The sequence below is a fragment of the Xenopus laevis genome, chromosome 4L, assembly GCF_017654675.1.
Source record: "Xenopus laevis strain J_2021 chromosome 4L, Xenopus_laevis_v10.1, whole genome shotgun sequence".
Classification (NCBI taxonomy): Eukaryota; Metazoa; Chordata; class Amphibia; order Anura; family Pipidae; genus Xenopus; species Xenopus laevis.
Window position 1 is genome coordinate 45,340,880 of NC_054377.1, and position 22,405 is coordinate 45,363,284.

At 38.3% G+C, this 22,405-nt stretch overlaps 1 protein-coding gene across 1 annotated transcript in view; it reads right to left on the reverse strand.

Annotated features, from left to right (window-relative positions):
* cdyl2.L (chromodomain protein Y like 2 L homeolog) overlaps nt 1-20,957 on the reverse strand; it is a 69,123-nt gene extending 48,166 nt beyond the window's left edge. Inside the window, exon 1 of the mRNA XM_018257882.2 lies at nt 20,633-20,957. Within this exon, the coding sequence (XP_018113371.1) occupies nt 20,633-20,656 (24 nt within the window). The 5' untranslated portion in view covers nt 20,657-20,957. The remainder of the gene's footprint in view (nt 1-20,632) is intronic.
* Between the last annotated feature and the right edge of the window lie 1,448 nt (nt 20,958-22,405).

Consider the following 22,405-nt stretch of genomic DNA (forward strand, 5'->3'; position numbering starts at 1 on the left):
GCTCTACTGCAGACAATGTTTTAGAGACACCTTCTGTCTCTCAGAAATTAGGCTGTACGTTTCAATTTCTCCACCTCATGGTAAAAAAACTGCATCCTGACAACACATCCAGTATTTCAAATAAGAGAGAGCGCTATAGAGAGACCACTATAGAGAGAGCGCTATAGAGAAAGCGCTCTAGAGAGAGCTAGAGAGAGAGCGCTATAGAGAGAGCGCTATAGAGAGAGCGCTATAGAGAGAGCGAGCGCTAGAGAGAGAGACACCCCTCCTGCACTTGAGTCCCGTAGTATTGGCACAGTATATTAACTGCCGAAACTACTGTGCAAAAAACCTCAGAAGTGCGTCGGCAGCTGGACGTCACGGCAGGGGCCCGGAAGATGCGGGAGGCTGCTGATCATTTTGACGCCAGGCCAGCGGGGGGTCAGGTGATCCTTTCCTCGATGATGGCCTGGCCGCCCAGGCCCCTTCAGATAGGCAGGCCCTGTACCGGGCCGCTAAAACCAACCGATTTGCTGGATAATTCATGATGCGGTTTGGGTGATTCTGACCTGACTGACTCGAGTATAAGCCGAGGTAGACTTTTTCAGCACATTTTGCATGCTGAAAAACTCGGCTTATACTCAAGTATATACGGTAATTCAAATGATTAAAAATGATTTCTTTTTTCTCTGTAATAATAAAACAGTTCATTGTACTTATTCCCAAGTAAGATACAATTAATCCTTATTGGAGCAAAACAATCCTATTAGGTTTAAATTATTTTCTAGTAGACTTTTTTCTATTCAGGCCCTCTCCTATTCTAGTTTCTTATTTGTTCTAATAATGTATTGTTCTGCTGTACAGTGCTGCATACATATAAATACAATGCTTTATAGTGCTACGCTATATAAATCAAAATATACATACAAATTTACTATGGACCAATTCATTAGTAAGTGTTACAACCACACACACACTTTGAGCGTTATTTTAGAATTATTTAAAACCGTGAATATTTTTCCCCAGAGTGGCGATGCTCATACCACTGCTCGGTCAGACAACAAGGAAATTATTTAGCTCACCTTGGCACATTCTACAGTCTAAACTTTAACTGGAGTCTAAATTAGATGAAGCATTGTTTGACAAAAACCCCTGCAAGCTTGAGGGACACCACTGTTGTGGGGATGAGGGGGAATTTGGGATATTTGGCAAGAGATCATGCCAAATATATGTCATTGTTAGAGAAAGGGTTGACAAACAAAAATGTAAACATTTTTCTCATTATCTCCCATTACATATTAATAAAGTATATAATTTTATCACACTCACTTATCTTCAGAAGGAATTGCAGGGGGACAGTATTTCACTAGTCATTAAACCAAAAGAGATCTGACCAGCTTTTATTCAGATGGCCTTTGTCTTTAAATCACAAAACCCCTGACAAGATTTCCTAATTTATTTAATGTTGTCCCTTTGTTTTAGAAAGTTAACTTTGAACTGAAGGCAAAATTTTGGAAATCAAAGTTGATGAAAACCTAAGTGCTATAATAACATCATATTATTCTACTCTCTTTTAAGGAATAAATGGAAAACTTTAAGGGGTAGAACATACTGTATACAGTATTTTATTATGGGGCAGAATAGCAGTATTTCATATTATGCTACTGTCCTTCCGACAGAACAGATATACAAAGATTGCAGCACTCCAAATGAATAATAAAACCGCCTTTATTCCAAGTACAGCATATCGACGTTTTAGACACACAAGGTCCTTTTTCAAGCTAACAAAGCATCATTAGCACTTCCCTTTTTATATCCAAATCAAAAAAGGGAAGTGCTAATGATGCTTTGTTAGCTTGAAAAAGGACCTTGTGTGTCCGAAACGTCGCTATGCTGTACTTGGAATAAAGGCGGTTTTATTATTCATTTGGAGTGCTGCAATCTTTGTATATCTGCAGTTGAAGGTATGTGGAGATGAACACATTCCATTGCGGGCACCCTATGAAGGAAAAATCCTTCAATGTGTCAAGTGTGCTGGATAATTGATGTGATCTTCCGACAGAACAAACAGAGCTGTGCATAATCCTGAACAAGGTATTAAATAAATACATTAATTTCATATAGTTCACTGTCATTCAGTACAACACCAAATTATATGGATAGTCTGCTGCTAACCCCCATTCTAACCAGCACTTCCTCAACTCTACTTTGGGCTTATTCAAATAAAGCACCCTCTACCTAAAAAGCCAGTTCTGTTATTAGTCAAACCCTAACACCCAGGACATTACTTTTAATAAATTCATAAGATTACAAGACTGCTGCAGCAATATGCAGCCAAAGGTTTTCCATATGGCATTTATCACATTCTGTTGGTGGTCTGAATGCAACCATCACACAACCATCACACTATTATTTCTACATTCATAAAGGACTTGAGACTTTGTCTTTATTACAAGAAAATGATACAGTACAAGGAAAAAAAAATACGGATACTCAACCAAAATACTGTTTGCATTTTCTTTGATCTTCCTTAAAATAAAAGTTCCTTAAATAGTCATCCACAATATACGGAGTTAAACCTCTAGATGAAGGGAGATCACGCCTGACATTCTTTGCAAGGCTCACCCAATAAGAATCTCATTAGCTATACCATTATTATAAAATTATAAAAGGATGTAGAACAGAAAAATGTTAAGCTCCATAGGGCATACCGATTCCCGGAAACAGAAGAATTAGGTATAAAAACTTTGAAGGAGAAGGAAAGGCTTGGTGCACTTGGGGGTGCCAAATGTTAGACACCCCCAAGTGATTGTATTGACTTACCCGAAAACCCCGGGCCAGTGCTCCAATCAGCAGAAAACTGCACTTGCCTGGGGTTATACCAGTGAGCACCACTGAGTGACCACTTCCATCTTCTTCTTTCTTCAAATTTTCCAGGGCAAACGCATGCGCAGTTTGTTAGTTAAAGTTCGGCTTTTCGATCTACTGCGCATGCGCAGCCAGGCAAAGACACAGCAAGACTGAAGAAGATTGCTCCGTGGTGCTCACTGGTATAACCCCGGGCCAGTGCAGTTTTCTGCTGATAGGAGCACTGGCCCGGGGTTATACCAGTGAGCACCACGGAGCAATCTTCTTCCGTCTTCCTATGTCTTTGTGTGGCTGCGCATGTGCAGTAGATCGAAAAGCCGAACTTTAACTAACAAACTGCGCATGCGTTTGCCCCGGGAAATTTGAAGAGAGAAGAAGATGGAAGTGGATCACTTAGTGGTGCTCACTGGTATAACCCCAGGCAGGTGCAGTTTTCTGCCGATAGAAGCACCAGCCTGGGGTTTCGGGTAAGTCAATACAATCACATGGGGGTGCCTAACATTTGGCACCCCCAAGTGCACCAAGCCTTTCCTTCTCCTTTTAAAAATGTTGAAAATTATTTTACTTTTCTACTGGAAAAACAGTGGTTCAGATTTAATATATGCATACTGTTTATAAATTCAACGCATTTATTTATTTTGCCTCATATATGCCCTCTTATATTTTTTTACACAGGTTAGCAATAAAGTAAATCTTAAACTTTCCACCTTTATTTGGGCAGTGCAGTCATCAGCTTATAAAATACTGCCTGCAGTGCCCAACCATCTGAACATGTATGCCAGATTAGGGGTCAATTTAACATACCTTCTAGTGATCCCATTGGATCACAGAAGATCTCTCTTTACTGAAAACTTAATTTGTTGACAAAATAGTATTGAGTATGACATTAAACGTTTCTCTAACAATGAGATAGGATTTACATTGCTGGCAAAGAAGTGTAAGGCACTGTCAAAACGATCCAGTAGCATCACAGCAGCAGTCAGCATCCTCTAGATTTAGAGCCCAAATTCCATGAGATCTCGACTATGACTTGACAGTGATGACCCTCCAGCTTGCAGGGGTTTCATCAATCAACTCCTCATTTAGTTTAGACTCTTAAATGTGCTAAAGTGAGCTACATAATTTCTTTTTTGGCTAATGGGACATTGGCATGGTCATCGCCATTCTGGGAGAAAATGCTAGCTCTTTCCTGGGGATATTCTGCAATGTTTTTTTATGCTGAAGGCCATGTGTCTTTAATTACATTACCCGATTATATCTTGTATAATCGGGTATTGTATAAGAATGATAAACTATTATCTTCAGCAGAACAATAACACATAAAACCAAAGCTAGATTTCTTACAATTTCTTTATGTAAGACACAATCTAATATGTTTAACATTTGCAGAAGGTAACAAAAGGAGTCCTAACTGGGTACACTTCTAATTCCAGTGAAGATCAACCCACACATTTACAAAATGTAAATTCTCATATATTGTTAGCGGTTTAGTAAAATAAAATTAGTGGCAAGCAAAAACAAAATACTTTTTAAAGCATTTTTTATGCCAATAATAAAAATACTGTTTAAGGGTATGTAAACCCAAAATTAACTTTTGCCTCATCAAAAAAAATGTACGCCTAAGCAACTTTTTTCAAAACTATATATTAAAGATTCTCACTGGCTTTATAGTTATTTGCATGCTCCCTGTCCTTTTTGCACATCTAGTTCTGACCTTTGAACCAATGCAGTCAACTACCCTCCAGTCAAGATTTCATTATCAAATATCCTTGCATACTCCTTCATATGCCTGTTAATTAGATGGCTTTTGCATAAAAATGTAGATGCAGCTCGATATATATTTTTTCGGTATATTTTGACAGTAGTCTGTGTTGTAAGGTGTTTATTAAAGTTTACAGTTTTCAAGCAAACAGCTATCCTATACAAATTCTAAAACAAATTTGAAAAGAGCAACACAAGATGGAACATACTTTTCCAGACATTTTATGCAAACTTTTCTAAGTTAATAATTCTTTAAAAGTTTGCCAGCAAGTGATGAAAATACTTAAGACAAATTAGAAAAACCAATTATGTGCATGTCATGTGATTTACAGATTGCTAAATTAAGTGCCACAAATATCCCCAAAATTACTTTAAATAAATAATCCATCAAACTCTATTTACTAGTTGGCCTTAAGGGTTGGGGCAGACGAGCAGATTCGGGGACAATATTGGCAACAATATCCCCGAACTGCCTTCCGTCTGCCTTTCGCCTGCTTGAATGAAGAATCGCCTACGCTAATTGCACTTGCGGCACTTCGATTTCCGAAGTCGCCGGAAGTTTCCTCATGAGGCATATATATATATATATATATATATATATATATATATATATATATATATATATATATATATATATATATATATACACACACACACACACACACACACACACACACACACATATAAGTGTCCCCTCTACCCCCCCATTACTTGCACGTTATTCAGACAAACAAATTAGGGAGCAGTAGAGGCCACACGGCAAAACATGCTCTAGTGCTACCACTTTCACCAGTTGAGTAAATTCCCCCCATTAATTTCTGGCAGAGATGTAAGCTGCTGACAAGCTCCATATGATATTTTATTGTTCATTTTGGTATTTGACAAAGTCACTTCCAGCAGTCCCACTCAAGAAGGGAAACCAGAATGCCAGACAAACTTTGTTTCCTGCAGAATTATACTTACTACAAGGGGGGAAATTATGGTTATGTCCTAGATGCATTTTGTTGGTATATTTCCATTTTTTTTTTTAAACCATGCCAACACACACTGTATTGAAAGGATTATGATACGAATGCAGGGTCATTGGAGGTGAGATGGAGATTAAATACAGATTAAATTATTATTCACCCCTCAGAATTTCACAGTACTTTAATGTACTGACTTATGCCTTGCAAGCACTTGGATGTTTGCCCTAATTTTAATTTTGTGTCAGTGAACAAATTGTCTGTTGCATATTCAGGTGAAACCTTTCTCAAAGCACTACACATGCTGCAGCCTTAACCCAACGCTCCAACCAGAGATATAAATTCAGAGATATGAGAAAACAAATTGTAATGTTAATGTTTTCCTTCTATTTTTCTTAATTTTTACTATTACAGGCAGTCCCCGGGTTACATACGAGATGGGGTCTGCATGTTTGTTTTTAAATTGAATTTGCATGTAAATTGAAACTTATACATTTACTTATTAAATGCAACAGATGTTTGTCTTAATATAGTATTTATTTTTACCTTTCTGTGCATATGTATTTTTACCTTTCTGTGCTCTGCAGTAGACAACACATGCCAGAGGGGATTGGGGCAGGTGGTTTATTAAAGCTAAATGCTAATAAATGCCAAGCAAACCACAGTACTTTAATATGTATGTATAGGGGCACATTTACTTAGTTCGAGTGAAGGAATAGAATAAAAAATACTATGAATTTCGAAGTATTTTTTTGGCTACTTCGACCATCGAATTGGCTACATCGACCTTCGACTATGACTTGAACTAAAAATCTTTTGACTATTCGATAGTCAAAGTACTGTCTCTTTAAAAAAACTTCGACCACCTACTTTGCAACCTAAAACCTACCGAGGTACAATGTTAGCCTATGTCGATCGAATGATTTTTCCTACGATCCTTCAGAACGAACGAATTGTGGTAAATCCTTCGACTTCGATATTCGAAGTCGAAGGATTTTACTTCAACGGTCGAATATCGAGGGTTAATTAACCCTCGATATTCGACCAATAGTAAATGTGTCCCTTAGAGTATGAGTTGTATGTAAATTGGGTGTTTGTAACTCAAGGACTCCCTGTACTAAATTTACTATCCCAGTGATAATAATATGATTATTGAATATAATTTAGAACTGAAACACATATTAAGGTTGAAGACTGTATTACTGGTCTTTTTGCCATGAACTTTCCTTGAATATTCAATAGACAATTCAGTCTTACATTAAATACATTAAAGTGCAAATACCTTTTGTTACATTGTAATTACCACAATCAGTTTAGTTTTTTTTATTGTTTGCACACTTTAGTAGATAAAACCCCCCTCTTACATGTACATTATTTCTTGGAGTAAAATAATTCTCCTTGTACTTAATCCCTTTAATTGTTGTGCTGATCTTTCTTTAAAACACAAAGAGATAAAGACAATAACTTGCACATTAAAACAAAAACTAAACATGTCAAGCAAGCTTGCCATTACAGGTTTCATTTTCCAGCAGTGTTCAGTGAATCAACGTACGATCGGACTTTCCCATCTCCCGACCCTCCACTAACCATTCAGATCAAAGTCTTTACCATTCCGATCAAATAAGAACAGATCACCCAATGTTCTGCCCCTGACAGCAATCGTACGATACTTATGTCTGACAACACTAGTGACAGTCTCCCTCTGAAAATCGTACGATCGGCAATACACGCAGAGATATTATCGGCAGGCGACAGAAATTTTCTAACCTGTCCGATCGACCAAACGACCAATCTCCGACGGACGAAAAATGTCGGGACTCTCCACACATGGTCCGAAAATCGTACGAATCCACGATTCGTACGATCGGATCTTTGCGTCTATGGCCAGCTTAAGGCACCTTTTCAAGCACTGTTTTCTGCCCATGAACACAGTCAAAGAACTTGACTGGATTACCATTTTGGCTAGGAAAGTCTCTATATTATGCCTCACAATTGTAGCTTTGCAAAATTGTATGATCCTTTCTTGTTATTCTGCTATTGCACGCTCTTTTTCAAATCTGGAACACACCACTGGTCTGGATATGCAAAATTATTACTAAGGGGCTATTTATTAAGGTTCAAATTGTGTTTTCTACAAAAATTTGAGTTTTCAAGCCGATGATTTTTTGAATTTTTTTTTTAGATTTATTTATAAATATATTTTTTTTACCCTGGAAATATCTTGAATCCAAAAATACTGAAAATCTGAAACCTGTCACAGGCATATAGGAATCAATGGCAGAGGTCCCTTGAACTATTTGAAATTGTTAACAGCCTGCAGGATGTTCGAGTTTTTATCGGAGGGTTTTGGAACTTGAACCTGCAAAATCGTGTTATTTCCATTTAAGATTTTTCTTAAATAAGATACCATCTGAGTTGCGAGTCGTTCGAGGTATAAAAAAAACTCTAACGTGACCTTTCATAAACCCCCATATGAGATAATGTGGAACAACCTATGGCAATGCATTCCCACTATCCTCTAACCAAACTAGATCTTTTATGATTTAGTACTGAATTAGGTGCAGTCTTTGTTTCAGTATTGGATTTATCAATTGCTTGGGAGCCACAGCTATGCATAAAAGTTATATATTATTAGGCATTTTCCAGCTTTTGATCTTCATAAATTATGTAGTTCATAAGGTATTTTATAAGTAACTTTTAAGGAGGATGAATAAAAAGAATAGGTTATTATTAATAGGTACATCTATCAATTAGCAGCTGTACCTCTAAACATTGTACTGGATGGCAAACAAATTAGCTTTTTCTAAACCAGCTGTTCGTTATTTATTTATACAAATTATGCAAAGTCCATTCTGCTTTTCTCAGTTGACTAGAAAAGACCTAACTAGAAGTTTGTTTTTGAAGCTGCATAGAGATTCATCAATTATTCTGGAAAATTAAACTGGACTCTGAAAAGAAAAGCTTGACATATATCAGGGAGCAAAACTGCTTAGCCACTCAAACAAAACTTGTAAATAGTTTACTTCCTAGTGTTTCTCATCTCTCTGACTTTTTTAATACACTTGCTGCTTTAAAATGCATTATTTTTAAAAGGATGCTCTGACAGAGGCAGCATTACTGGAAAAGAATGTTGTCCCAGAAAAACTTTTTCAGATTTTACAATGGGTTGAAGTGGCATAAATTATGTATAACAACTTGGTTAGAACTAGTGCCCATCTGCATCTAGATAATAAAACCAGCTCAATATTAAGTTAAACAACTGCAATTATAAATCTAAGGAGCTTTCCACAAGTGATGTGCAGCGCTAGCCACGAGGAGCACTGCAAGGTCGACCCGAACCCGCGGGTATCGGGTCGGCCCGCACATCACTACTTTCCACCTTTCATTTACGGCTATTTATATCTGAATTGTTTTTGAACGGTACAATGACATTTTCAATTTAATGTTTTTCTGAATTTTTAAGGAAATAAAATTTAGTTAAACATGTTTCAATTAAATAAAACACCAATATTGTGGTATTAAAATGAGCTTTTACAGAATCCAGCTCTTCAATTGTGAAATATGAATTAATAAGTAGTTTGGCACACATTTACCTTTACATGGAATAGGTTTAGCAATGTATCAGAAAATCACAGTATTTGTAAGCAATGGCTTTGAATAAAAGTGCTTCAGTTAGATTACACTAGTTATTTCTTTATCTCTAACTATCCTTTTATATACTTTTTTGTAAAATCTTAATTTTTATTTTCAAGGGAAGGAAAAGAGGGAGGAGTGTACAACAAAATGTGGTTCACAAGCGGTAAACAACTATGAACATATGACAGTTAGTCGCCAGAGAAATAAATAGAAGAACAATTTTACACACCGACTTGCATGTGGTCGTTAGCAAACATATTATCCTAGCTAAATACAATATCAATCTAGCCAGCAGGTATTATTATTAGGATTTGGGGATCTCTACCAGGTTAACATCAAGCCATTGCCTTTTATATACTTTTAATAAAAAAACATATGCATGTGTTATGTTAAAGAGGATTATGAACACATCCTGCATTAAGAACAATACAGGTTTAAACTATTTTTGGAACTAGGTAGAATTTTTTTGCACAATAAAAGGACAATAATGATAAGCAATTTACTTAAACTGAAAGAAGCTTCAATCTGTCCTTTACAATTCTCTTCTCATTTTGCATTACTACAGAAATATTGTATCAAATCACATCTCTTATTAGAGACTCCATTGCATGCTTTGGTTATTACACTTCTCCTCAAGTTTCTTAACAATAGAACATGCAAGACACTGGGAACTGGAGTCTTGGCTGGAGGAGTGATGACAGTACAAGGTTTCAATGGTATGAGTAGACAGGGAAAGCAAAGTACAACATAGTAAAAGTCAGACAGAATCTGCTAGCAAATACAATTACAAATAAAATAATTATAATAATAATAATTTAAAGTGGACCTGTCACCAAGACATAAAACTGTATAATAAAAGTCCTAAACATGAAATCCAAATTAAATTTTTTATTAAAGCATTTATAGCTGTTGTAAACACATTTAAAAATCCCAACTGTCAATCAAATATTGTCTGCCCCTCCTCTATGCCTTAGGCATAGAGGCAGGGCAGGCAGTTACTTCACTTTCCATTCAGCACTTCCTAGATGTCCCTGCTCTTCCCACATTCCCCCCATTCTCTTAACCATTTGTGTAGCCAGAGCATGGGGATGGACATCAGGTCCCCAAACAAGACATGTGACGGGTCCCCTTTAATGTAATATATTTAATTATATTAAAAAGCAATATCTAAGACAGTGATCTTAAGACAGTTAAGATAGTTAGTATAGCTATTGGTATATATATTTTATATGTGTGAGTGTATAGATATGTCAGTATAAGTATATGCATAGATGTGCACTGGGGATAATTTAAAGGGGTTGTACTTGGTCTTTTTTTAAAGGGGTTGTTCACCTTTCAACACTTTTAAGTTTTAAATTTTGGAAAAACTGTAAAAAAAAAAAAAAAAAAGGAAAGTAATTGAAAAATATCTTTATTTCTGGAGAACAATCTCAACTCAGCTGCCCACAAAACGCTTTCACTTTCAGCTATTGTTTCTATCAGCAGAAGAGGGAGTTGTGCCTGAGATTTTGGGGAGAAGAATGTTCTATAAAACGTCTCACTGCTTTAAACAAGCTAGCCTACAGAAGTATGGAAAACACAATTGTAATTCATGTTGTGGTTGTCTATTTGTGCAGGGCATTTCCACTCCAAATTCTTTTTTTTGCACAATAAAATAAAAACAACCCTTCATAGTATTTGTACATTTCATTTTTAAAACAGCATCAGTCTGGCTTTTCACATTATCTGTAATTCTGGTTCTGAACATAACAGAAAGAGATAAAAATATTGTCTGAAAGAGAGACAAAACAACCATTCCTTCTATCACAATTGCTTTTAGTTTGCTAATTTTTTACTATCGGTAGTTTTGCATTCAGACCAACAAATGACTATACATATTTGCTGTAATGATTAAATAATACATATGTGAGAACTAAATTATTAATGCATTAATAAACTAGATAGATGATAGATTGATAGAATATATTTAATTAATTTAAAGGTAACAAATTGACACGATTATCTACTAGATTTTAAAGTGCTTTGTGCTCTGATGTAATTAACTATTGTGGTCAATATTTGATACTAAAATTGATTAGAACCACTCTTTTCTTCATGATGAATGTACTCTCTATATACTTCCTGAATCATATAATGCTGATAGAAAATGCCAACTATTTAACAACTTGTTTTACCACATTTTTTTTTTTATAATTCCGGATGTATCTGATTTATTGATTGAGATTATAGTGAGAAAATAGAAAGTATTGTGTGAAGGCCCTGAAATATTACTTACAAATTCCAATTACTAACAGAGAGTTTTTTAAAACAGAGAGACTCTGAAAAAATAAAGTTCATTGTCCCTTGCAAGTCACTCACTAAACAATGCAGTTTCATTAAAGGGGACCCGTCACCCAAAAAAATTATTCAAAATGCTATTTTATCACATTAGTCAAGCAAAATGAACTTTAATTACACTATGTAAATTATTTGAATCTTGCTTCCTTCAGTCTGGGATTTCAAAATTATAGCAAGCAGGCAGCAGCCATCTTGTGAACACTGTTATTAAGACAAGCCTTGTATCATTTCAGAATCTTGTTTGTGCACCAGAATAGGGGACCCAATGTCCATCCCCATGCCCTGGTTACACAATTAAATGGTAAAGAGAATGGGGGAATGTGGGGAGAGCAGTGACATCTAGGAAGTGCTGAATGGAAAGTGAAAGTAATTGTCTGCCCCGCGTCCCGAGTGGCAGACATTATTTGATTGACAGCTGAGATTTTTAAATGAGTTTACAACAGCTATGAATGCTTTAATAAAAAATAGAAATTGGATTTCATGTTTAGTTTGAAAAGGACTTTTATTATACAGATTTTTGTGTCTGGGTGACATGTCCACTTTAAAGGGATTCTGTCATAATTTTTATTATGTTGTTTTTATTTCTAAATTACAATGTTTACACTGCAAATAATTCACTCTACAATATAAAATGTAATTCCTGAACCAGCAAGTGTATTTTTTTTTAGTTGTAATATTGGTGTGTAGGCAGCCATCTCAGGTCATTTTGCCTTGTCATCTGCTTTCAGAATGAGCCAGCACTTTAGGATGGAACTGCTTTTTAGCAGGCTGTCCTACCCAATATAACTCAATGGGACCTGGATTTTACTACTGTGTGTTGTTCTTATTTCTACCTGTGAGCTGTTAACTTGTGTTGAGAGCTGGTCACCTTCCCCATTGTTCTGTTGTTAGGCTGCTGTGGGTGGGGAGGGAAGGGGTGATCTCACTCCAACTTGCAGTACAGCAGTAAAGAGTGACTGAAGTTTATCAGAGCACAAGTCACATGACTGGGGGCAGCTGGGAAACTGACAATATGTCTAGCCCCATGTCAAAATTTAATTTACAAAAATGCTCTTTTGAGAAATGGATTTCTCAGCACTATTAACTCTTGCAAATTAGTAATTAATCAACATTATAAAGTTGTTAAGAGAGGGAGAGAGATGTACATTGGAAAATGATTCTAATTATACTACTTTCATTATAAAAAAAAAAAGTTTTTGAATGCAGCTCAATTTTAAGGGCTTGCCACTTCTAGCAAGTCCTCCTACTTCCTTCCATGGGCCACACTGCAATTTCCTGTTTTGTACCACCTTTCGACTTACTTTTAACCTGCTGTGCTGCCCACCAAAAATGTCAAACATCCATGCAAGTGAGTATATAGAGATGAGTTCAGAGATGTAGGGTGGGGCAGAGTTATGTAGGGTGGGGCAGAGTTATGAAGTGCTTTGAAAGTCAGTGTTATTAGTTTGAATTTGATTCTGAAAAGGTAACGGAAGCCAGTGCAGGGATTGACAGAATGGCGAGGCAGAGGAGGAGCGGTTGCTGAGGTGTATGAGCCTCGCAGCAGTGTTCATTATGGACTGGAGAGGTGACAGTCTCTGGAGGGGAAGGCCAATTAAAAGAGAGTTACAGTAGTCTAGACGTGATATGATGAGAGAGTGAATAAGAATTTTGGCAGCATCTTGGGTGATAAATGATCGTATTTTGGATATGTTCCTTAGGTGGAAGTGACATGATTTAATAAGTGACTGGATATGAGGAGTGAATGACAAGGCAGAATCTAGGATAACCCCAAGGCACCGGGCCTGGGGAGAGGGGGTGATAGTGGAATTGATGATGGATACTTCCGGGATGTTACTGGTGTTAGTTGGAGGAAAGAGAACCATTTCAGTTTTAGAGAGGTTTAATTTAAGGTAGCGTTGCGACATCCAGGTAGAGATAGCGGACAGGCAGGAGGAGATGCGAGTTAGGAGTTCTGGGTTGAGATGAGAGATAGATCTGAGTATCCTCAGCATAGAGGTGGTAGTGGAAACCATACGAGTTAATTAATTTGCAGAGGGAGGAAGTATAGAGGGAGAATAGTAATGGTCCCAGGACAGAGCCTTGAGGAAATCCAACAGAAAGAGGTAGGGGAGAAGATGTTACTCCATTGTAGGAGACACTGAAGGAACGATTGGTGATGTAAGAAGAGAACCAGGACAGGGCTGTGTCACGAAGGCCAAGCGAATGGAGGGACTGGAGGAGGAGAGGGTGATCTACAGTGTCAAATGCAGCTGAGAGATCAAGCAGTATTAGTAGTGAGAAATGATTGTTGGCTTTAGCGGTTAAAAGGTCATTATTTAGTCGAGTCAGGGCAGTTTCCGTGGAGTGTTGTGGCTTAAAACCAGATTGTAGGGGGTCCAGCAGGTTATTGTCAGAGAGGAATGAGGTTAGTCGGTTGTAGACTAGGCGCTCAAGTAGTTTAGAGATGAAAGGTAGCAGAGAGATAGGTCGGAGGTTGTCAAGATTGGAGGGATCAAGAGAGGGTTTTTTTCAGAATGGAGGTGACAAGAGCTTGTTTTAGTTGAGAAGGAATCAGTCCAGTTGAGAGCGAAAGATTAAATAGGTGAGTTAAGGCTTTGATTAGACAAGGATTGGTATTTCGGAGAAGTTTTGAGGGAATTGGATCAAGCGGGCAGGTGGTAATATCAAAAGGGTAACCTCCCACCTGTTGTTAAACAGAACTGAACAGTTCTTTCAATATATTTTTATTCCAGTGTTAACCTCAGGAATGCCTCTCTGTTAGCAAATTCCAATTCATTTTTTAGGTTTTTGAAAGTCTATATGCAGTTTATCAATCTCAATCCAAAAATGCTTTTATATGAGACAACTAATCACTTAAACAATTCTCCAATGTCACTTTTCTTTATTGGGCTCTCGAAGGAATTTACTCAAAGCAACATTCCTTACACCAGAAAAAAATCTTCCTTTATCTGTGTCTATGAATAACATCTTGTTTCTTTTTCTCCTTTTAAAAATGAATGAAGAGCAATCGGCCTACAACTCCATGTTTGTAGATAAGTATGGTCGAGTGTAATGAAAGCACATGCACATGGTAATATGTGTTTTTCAGGCTGTAGTGTATTTACAAACCTGCAGATCCCATAGAGTTCAATAATATGGTGTTTCCCTGTCGTATTGGCGTTTCTGCTGAAAAATACAAATACTGACATTGCGTCGCAGATGTTGGCTCGCAACTGCCTCATGGGACGCCTATTGTGTGTATTCCATTATTTTCAGTAGGGCTTCATTTTGTGCATATTTACTCTCGAAAACACGGTTTTAAAAAAGTAACATAAAAACGCCCCATGTGACCTCACCCATACAAAGGTACTTTTGCCCATACATGCTCCTACCAACTTGCAGCAAGCACCAATGTGCCTGTCCAGACTGCTCTAATGAACTACACGTAGCAAGTGTATGCATGGATGTGGTGGAACATGAAATTACCACCAGATTGGACAGGAGTATTGATTTCCACTAGTGTGTTGTGTCAATAGCAGTAGATATTCACCAAGCAAAGGATTTAGATTAATTTAACTTCTTGTTTCTGTTCAATGGGTTACAGTTGTTTTACACAGCCAGAGTAATCTTTTAACAAACATTCCATTTTAGATTTTTTTTTAAAAACAGAAATAGAACTACTACAAGTTTGTGTAATTTTATCAGAAGAAATGTCGCATTACAAGAGTAATTTCCATGATACTATACTTATTTAAGTTGAGTTGAGCTATTTAATGGAGTTTCTCATTTAAAAGAAATCTGTTAGCAAATAAAGGCCAATGATGTCTAACTCATATGTCACCATCTAAGGTTGAATCAAAAGTCATATTGGGGGTCGGTCATTTATCAAGACTAGGCAAATGTGCCCATGGGCAGTAACCCATGGCAACCAATCAAATTGCTGCATTCATTGTTCTACTTGCAATTGGCTTTAAAAAGCTATTGTAAGGGGCCCAAAGGCTCAGCCAGGAACATCGGACGAAGGAGGAAACACCAGTCCAACACAGTTCAAGGTAACCGGCAAGGATGAGGCAGAAGAATAGTCAAGTCCAGGCAGATGGGCCAATGCAGGCAGAGAAGGTTCAAAGACGATTAAACAGGCTGTCAGGAACAGTAGTAATAATCAGTAAAGCACACCCAGGAACACACAAGGTAGAACCTATCTTAGGGCAATGACTGTAGTGTTCTGGCACCTTAAATAGGCCTCATTTGGTGCCAATTGAGCATGATGACGTCATGGCGCTGGCATCACAATGCTGCGTCCATTCTGATGCTGGCGTCCGATCAAGCCGAGTGGACTCCCTGGGCGCCGCCATCTGCAGTAGCAGCGCCGGAGCGGCGGCAGAGGTAAGTATCCCTTACAGCTATTCACTGATTGGTAGCTATGAGTAACTGCCCATGGGCAAATTTGCCCAGTCTTGATGAATGAGCCCAATTATGCCTTAAAATCCTTTGATGTAACTCTGTAAGTGACACGGAAGATAGGTATTCCTTCCAACAGTTTCCCTTGCTCTGTATATGAATCTTTTACAGTGGATCATTGGCTCAGCGGCTGCCTATTTCCTGCCTAGACCCTTTGCTACAAATGTTAGCTAGTATCACGAGTGCTCTGATCAACATTTTCTTGAAACATTACACAGATCAAAACAGCAGAAGCATCAGTCATACCTTCACATTATAAACCATGACATCCACATTTAGATATTGCAACATTTGCCCTGCTGGAAAGTTATATTCTATCCAGTCAGACCTGGGGTCTTGTTTACGTTTGACGTCAAAGATTGAAACACTTTGAACAACAGAAAGAGATTCAAAAAGGTGTTTAAAGCATGTTACATAAATAAAGGATGTAAAGGTTGGCGTAAACTAATGCAAAGTAATACATTCCATAGTTGTCCTCACGTGTAAATGAATACCATACATTATGATCATGGAAATAATTCATTACAAAGGGCTTAATGGAATACTTATACAGCTGTGTATTATTTTTAAACCAGACTAGTGACTAAAACTACCCCAGTATTTTGCTGAACTCTAGACCTGGAGAAACCTAATGAAGTCTACGGGAATAATGTGGTTAGGGTAGAATTTTTGTGGCGTTGTATGTTTAGTAGGGATGCACTGAATCCAAGATTCAGTTCAGGATTCGGCCTTTTTCACCAGGATTCGGATTTGGCCGAATCCTTCTGCCCAGCCGAACTGAATCTGATTCCTAATTTACATATGCAAATTCAGGGGTGGGGAGGGAAATCGCGTGACTTTTCGTCACAAAACAAGGAAGTAAATTATTTTTCCCCTTCCCAACCCTAATTTGCATATGCAAATTAGGGGTCAGATTCTGTATTCGGCCGAATCTTTCAGAAAGGATTCGGGGGTTTGGCCGAATCCAAAATAGTGGATTTGGTGCATCCCTAATATTTTGTGACACTAGTCACTTGAAATCTTTGACTCAAAATGCCCATACTTTTTAAAACTGACCAACTGCAGTGATGCATTTCAATTATTCTATTGCCAGAAATCAGATCTAAGGACCTGCTTTGCTCTCACTCTACAACCTACATTTGTGTTGAAACCATAGCTGCTACTTTATATGTACAGGTATATTATTTTCTGTAATTTGGATCACCATAAATTAAGTCTACTAAACATCACAAACATTACATAAACCCAATAGGATTTTTTTGCCACCAATATGGATTTATAAAGCTTAGTTGGGATCAAGTACAAGTTACTGTTTTATTATTATGGAACATAAGGAAATTATTCAATATCTTAAATTAATTGATTAACTTGACTCTATAGAAGATGGCCTTCCTGTAATTCTGAACTTTATGGATAATTAGTTTCCAGATAAGGGATTCCATAGCTGTATTACAATTACATATGTTGTGTATGTTAGGTGCAGAACATCGGGGACACTCCAAGGTTCAACTGCCCAGAAGCTAAGCGTCCCTGGTAATTTATTTAACTATGACAACTAACTGGAATGTTTTAGGTTTTGGTTTCCCTTATCATATAAGCATAATAACAATAAGAATAAAAACTTAAAACTACAGGAACTGGATGCAATAATCTACCAAGATGAGAAACATCCTTCAGATGGATGTTGAGCTTCACTCTCGTAAGATACTTTACGTCTGTGCAGGCATTACCAATTCAATTCATAGTGAACATGGCAAATGACTGCTTGCATGAAATCACCATTCAGATGAATAATATGATACATTATATATGCATTCATGCTTATTTCCCATCATCTGAAATTAAATAATACACAGCACATTTTATGAGAGAATTGATATTTCTCCATAACCACAACATCAATATAGTCAGATGGTGACATTACTTAGTAAGGTTTTACAACAGAAAAGATCAGGAGGTTAACCAGCTGGAAATGGAATCCATTTGTATGACAAATATAGTAATAAATAGATTTATTTTTGGATAAATCAATCTTATGTTGCCCAATTAAAGTTTATAGCATATCATGAGACATTAACTTGATGCGCAAATCTTCTTATTGGATATTGATTTGAAAAAGATGAAGTAAGATGTGCATATTGTTTGCTTGCAGCTTGGGGTAAAGAATTAGGGGTGCAAACTACATATGCCTATAATCTATAGCAACCAACAGTAGGGTTTTATTGGGCTAGCACACTAGGGATACCGAAAGCAAGAATCTTATTAGTTGCATTTTGTATAATCATACAATATATAAGGCTGAAATATTGTGTATTACTCTACATTTTCTATAAGATTGAATGCTACTGTTGTAGACCATATTACAACATACTCCCACTTAAAGGAAAAATATAGCCCCAAAATAAATATTTACACAACAGATAGTTTAAATCAAATTAAGTAGCATATTAAAAAATCTTACCAAATTGGAATATATATTTAAGTAAATATTGCTTTTTTACATCTCTTGCCTTGAACCACCATTTTGTGATGGTCTGTGTGTTGCCTCAGAAAAACACAACTCTGTCTGTTAATTGGCTCCTATGACCCAACATGTTTGGTTTTTTGTGTGCACCGTGAATCCTACGATCCCAGGGGGCGGCCCTTATTTTTTAAAATGGCAACTTTCTATTTATGATTAACCAATGGCACATACTATTAAAAAAGTATATTATAATGAAAATGGTTTATTTACATGAAGCAGGATTTTTCAATATCTTTTTATAGATACCTACATTGTTCAGGGTATAGTTTTCCTTTAATATTTATGATATATATATATATATATATATATATATATATATATAATATTTATGATATATGCTCATACACAGCCGTTGATCCTCACACACAGCAAACATTAGTCATATGCCCCAATACCTGTTATAAGTCACTACTACCTCCTTAAAATGTCATAAATACACCACTTCACCTATTGCTATAAATTCTAATTAAATTCTTCCATCGGCAGTCTATATCTAGCCTTCATCTGCCCTCAGCCCTCCTCTATCCGCCTTTAGTTCTCCTGCATCAGTTCTTTGCCCAACCCTTTCACTGATGGAGGAAGGACAGAGGAGGATAGTGCAATATAAATGATGGCCAATGGTTCATAGAAAAGAAAGGTGTGATGGTGCACCTTACACACATACACTAGGGTAAATCTCATCAGTAGCCAATTAACCTGCCAGTAAGTCTTTGGACTGCTGAAGGGAACCCAGCCAAACACAATGAGAATATACAAACCACATACACAGTGCCCTTGGTCAAAAGAAAAGCACTGCACCTCTCTTACATTATATCCTTAGGGAATGATCTAACATAGGGATCCCCAACCTTTTAAAGCTGTGAGCAAGAATCAGAAGTAAAAAGAGTTGGGGAGCAATGCTAGCATGAAAAATGTTCTTGAGGTGCCAAATAAGTGCTGTGATTGGCCATTTTGTAACCCTTATGTGGATTGTCAACCTACAATGAGGCTCTGTTTGGCAGTGCACCTGGTTTTTATACAACCAAAACTTGCCTCCAAGCCTGGAATTCAAAAATAAGCACCTGTTTGGAGGCCACTGGGAGCAACATCCAAGGGGTTGGAGAGCAACATGTTGCTCGCGAGCTAATGGTTGGGGATGACTGAGATTCCAACACATTCAACAGATATCACAACTTCTAGTTTTTTAACTACATTATTGGGGTCAATAATTGATATTATTTCCATATAAAGCACACCCCTGCTAGGGTTGAATGCTCTATTGTGATTAGTGTGGAAGGTGCACTTGTGCTCCCTGGTAGTGCCCTTCTCTTTCACCCTGGCGTGTCTTTCCTTAACATGACCTTAAACTCATGGGCAGGTCAATCCAAACATACCGAAAAAGACTTACATTTAACAAATCTCACAAAGGGCAAGAGTCCCAAGAATGTTTTTTCTGGACATGGCAATATGAAAGCTGCCATGCGTACGAATGGTGATGGTGCAGCAGAAGAGGAAAGGCACGTGTGGGGCACAGCTGTCCCCCCCCTAATTCTGCTCCATCACTTACTCTATTCCCATTAAACACACACCTTGTGCCACTGGGTCCAGCTGCTGCAGCACTTCCTTGCCAACAAGGGTTCTACCTAGTCCCTGCACATCCCAGGCACATGACTGACAGGTGTACTTTGTAACATATCCTGAAGCACCTGGGTGGCTCTATTTAAGTTGTGAGCAAGCTGAGTTAGTGGGACTGACCTCTCACCCCACCTGTAGCCCCTATAAGCGGCTGGCACAGGGAAGAAGCGTGTGACCTGGGAAGAAGCGAGCCCACCCCCGCACGAGTTGAACCTTATCTCCCACACCCCAACATTCCGCTTCCCATTCCTCCGCCCGTAACAGCTCCGAGCCGCCCGTCCTTACTTTTCTACCCCACTTACCTTCGCTCCCCCCCATCGGGGCAATAAGTAGCGTCCCTCCCAAGGCCTGCTGCACATGGAAAGTACACACAGCTCCCTCCTCCCGCCCTCCCCAATCTGCTTGATGCAGGCTCTTCGGCTGACCCCTCCTGTAGCCCCCAAGGCTTTTTGCGACCCCCAAAGCCTGCCCTCTAGATATAAGCACAGGACAGCAGCCACTGTACCTCGTATAGGTCTCCTGAAGCCATGCCGGAGTCGGGCTCTGCTCTCCGCCGGACTCTCTCCCGACTGCTCACTGTGCAGAATGACAGGGCTCCGGGTGTCAGTGTGCGCAGAATCACACACACACCGGCGGCTGGGAGAACCAGCTCTGGAGCTCAGCAGAGTGGAGCGGAGCAGTCACGGGGAGTCCCAGCTCTTGCCCTACTCACTGTTACGGTAAAGCCACCAGAGGGCGCGCTGTCTGCCGGGGCTAACGTGGGCGGAACCATCGCATGACAAGGGGGGAGGGACGCTGAGGTAACACTCAGAACCGCAGCGCACTAATGCAGATCAAATAGTAACCAAATGAGTCAGGGCTGACAGCATGCCGACTTGTGTGCCACGGGGTATGAGTAGAGAGGCATGGAAATGATGGAATCTACCAATTGTTGTATAAACTGTTTGCGGGTCACAAACACCTGGCTCTGATCCCAATCAGGTTCCAAGTAAATGTCTTCGCCTGGATTATTGTAATACACGGACTGCCACTATGGAGCACCCCTCCAAAACTCTATGTATCGAAATATACACCTGTCTTCTTAATTACCATATCATCTTCCATTCTTCCTTTACTGCTTAGTTTAATACATATCTGAGTTACATGTGTCTATTGATATGCCCCAAAACACAAGTGTACAAAGCTGGCCATGGATGTAAAGATTTTTAAAAGATGCGATCGTCGTCGTGAGACCACGTTTATCTCGGAACAATCGTACGAATTGTCCATCAACTAAAAAGACCAATTTGCCAGGAAAACAATGGAGAGCTGCCTGCTTGGCCCTGCAAACACAGATAGATTGCACTGGGACCGATAAAGATTTTTTAACCTGGTTGATCAATTTCCTGATAGATGTCGGCCAAAAAATCGCAAGATGTTCGATCGTTCGAATCCCACTAACCGCACGATAATTTCGAAGGATTGGTCATACTTCGCTAAAGTCGGTCGTTTGGCAAGAGAAATCTTTGCGTCTTTGGGGACCTTAAGTACCTTTATTCTCCTAGTCTATTTTCTCTACATAATATACTCTATGCTTCCATTATCAAGCCTCTTTGTTCCCATAAAGAAATAAGGAATGACCATGAAATAGGCCAAATGGTTAGAAGCAAAAGGCCAACTGACACCTGGGCCCACTGGGAGTTTTCCTGGTATCCCTGTAGGGCCAGTCAAACACTGAAAACAAGCATGAAAACGTCCCTTGGGGTGCCAAATAAGGGACTGGCTATATGGTAGCCCCTATGCAGACTGGGGGCCTGCAAGAGGCATTATACTTAGTTTTTATGCGATTAAAACTTGCTTCCAAGCCTGGAATTCAAAAATAAGCACTGGCTTTGAGGACACTGAGAGCAACATCCAAGGGGTTGGAAAGCAACATGTTGCTCATGAGCTACTGGTTGGGGATCACTGGTTTAAAGCAATCTTTGGGGTTGACATACTGCAGATAATATTTAAAATAAAATATGTGGATAAATTAATATAACGGAAATGCTCTTAATTGCAGGTAATACAATCCTTGTCTGCAAGATCCAATTAAAACCTTTAATTTAGGATCTATGCCATCTACAAGTGAGTACTGTGCAAAGGGTCCAATAGCATACAGCACATAATAAATATGAAGCATGCAAAGTAACTAATTTCAAACATTTTAGTGCAAATTCACCACAGCAAATAATGTCAAAATATGTGAATCCCAATATAAAGTCATTGCATCATAACATACCACAAGACAAATACAAGA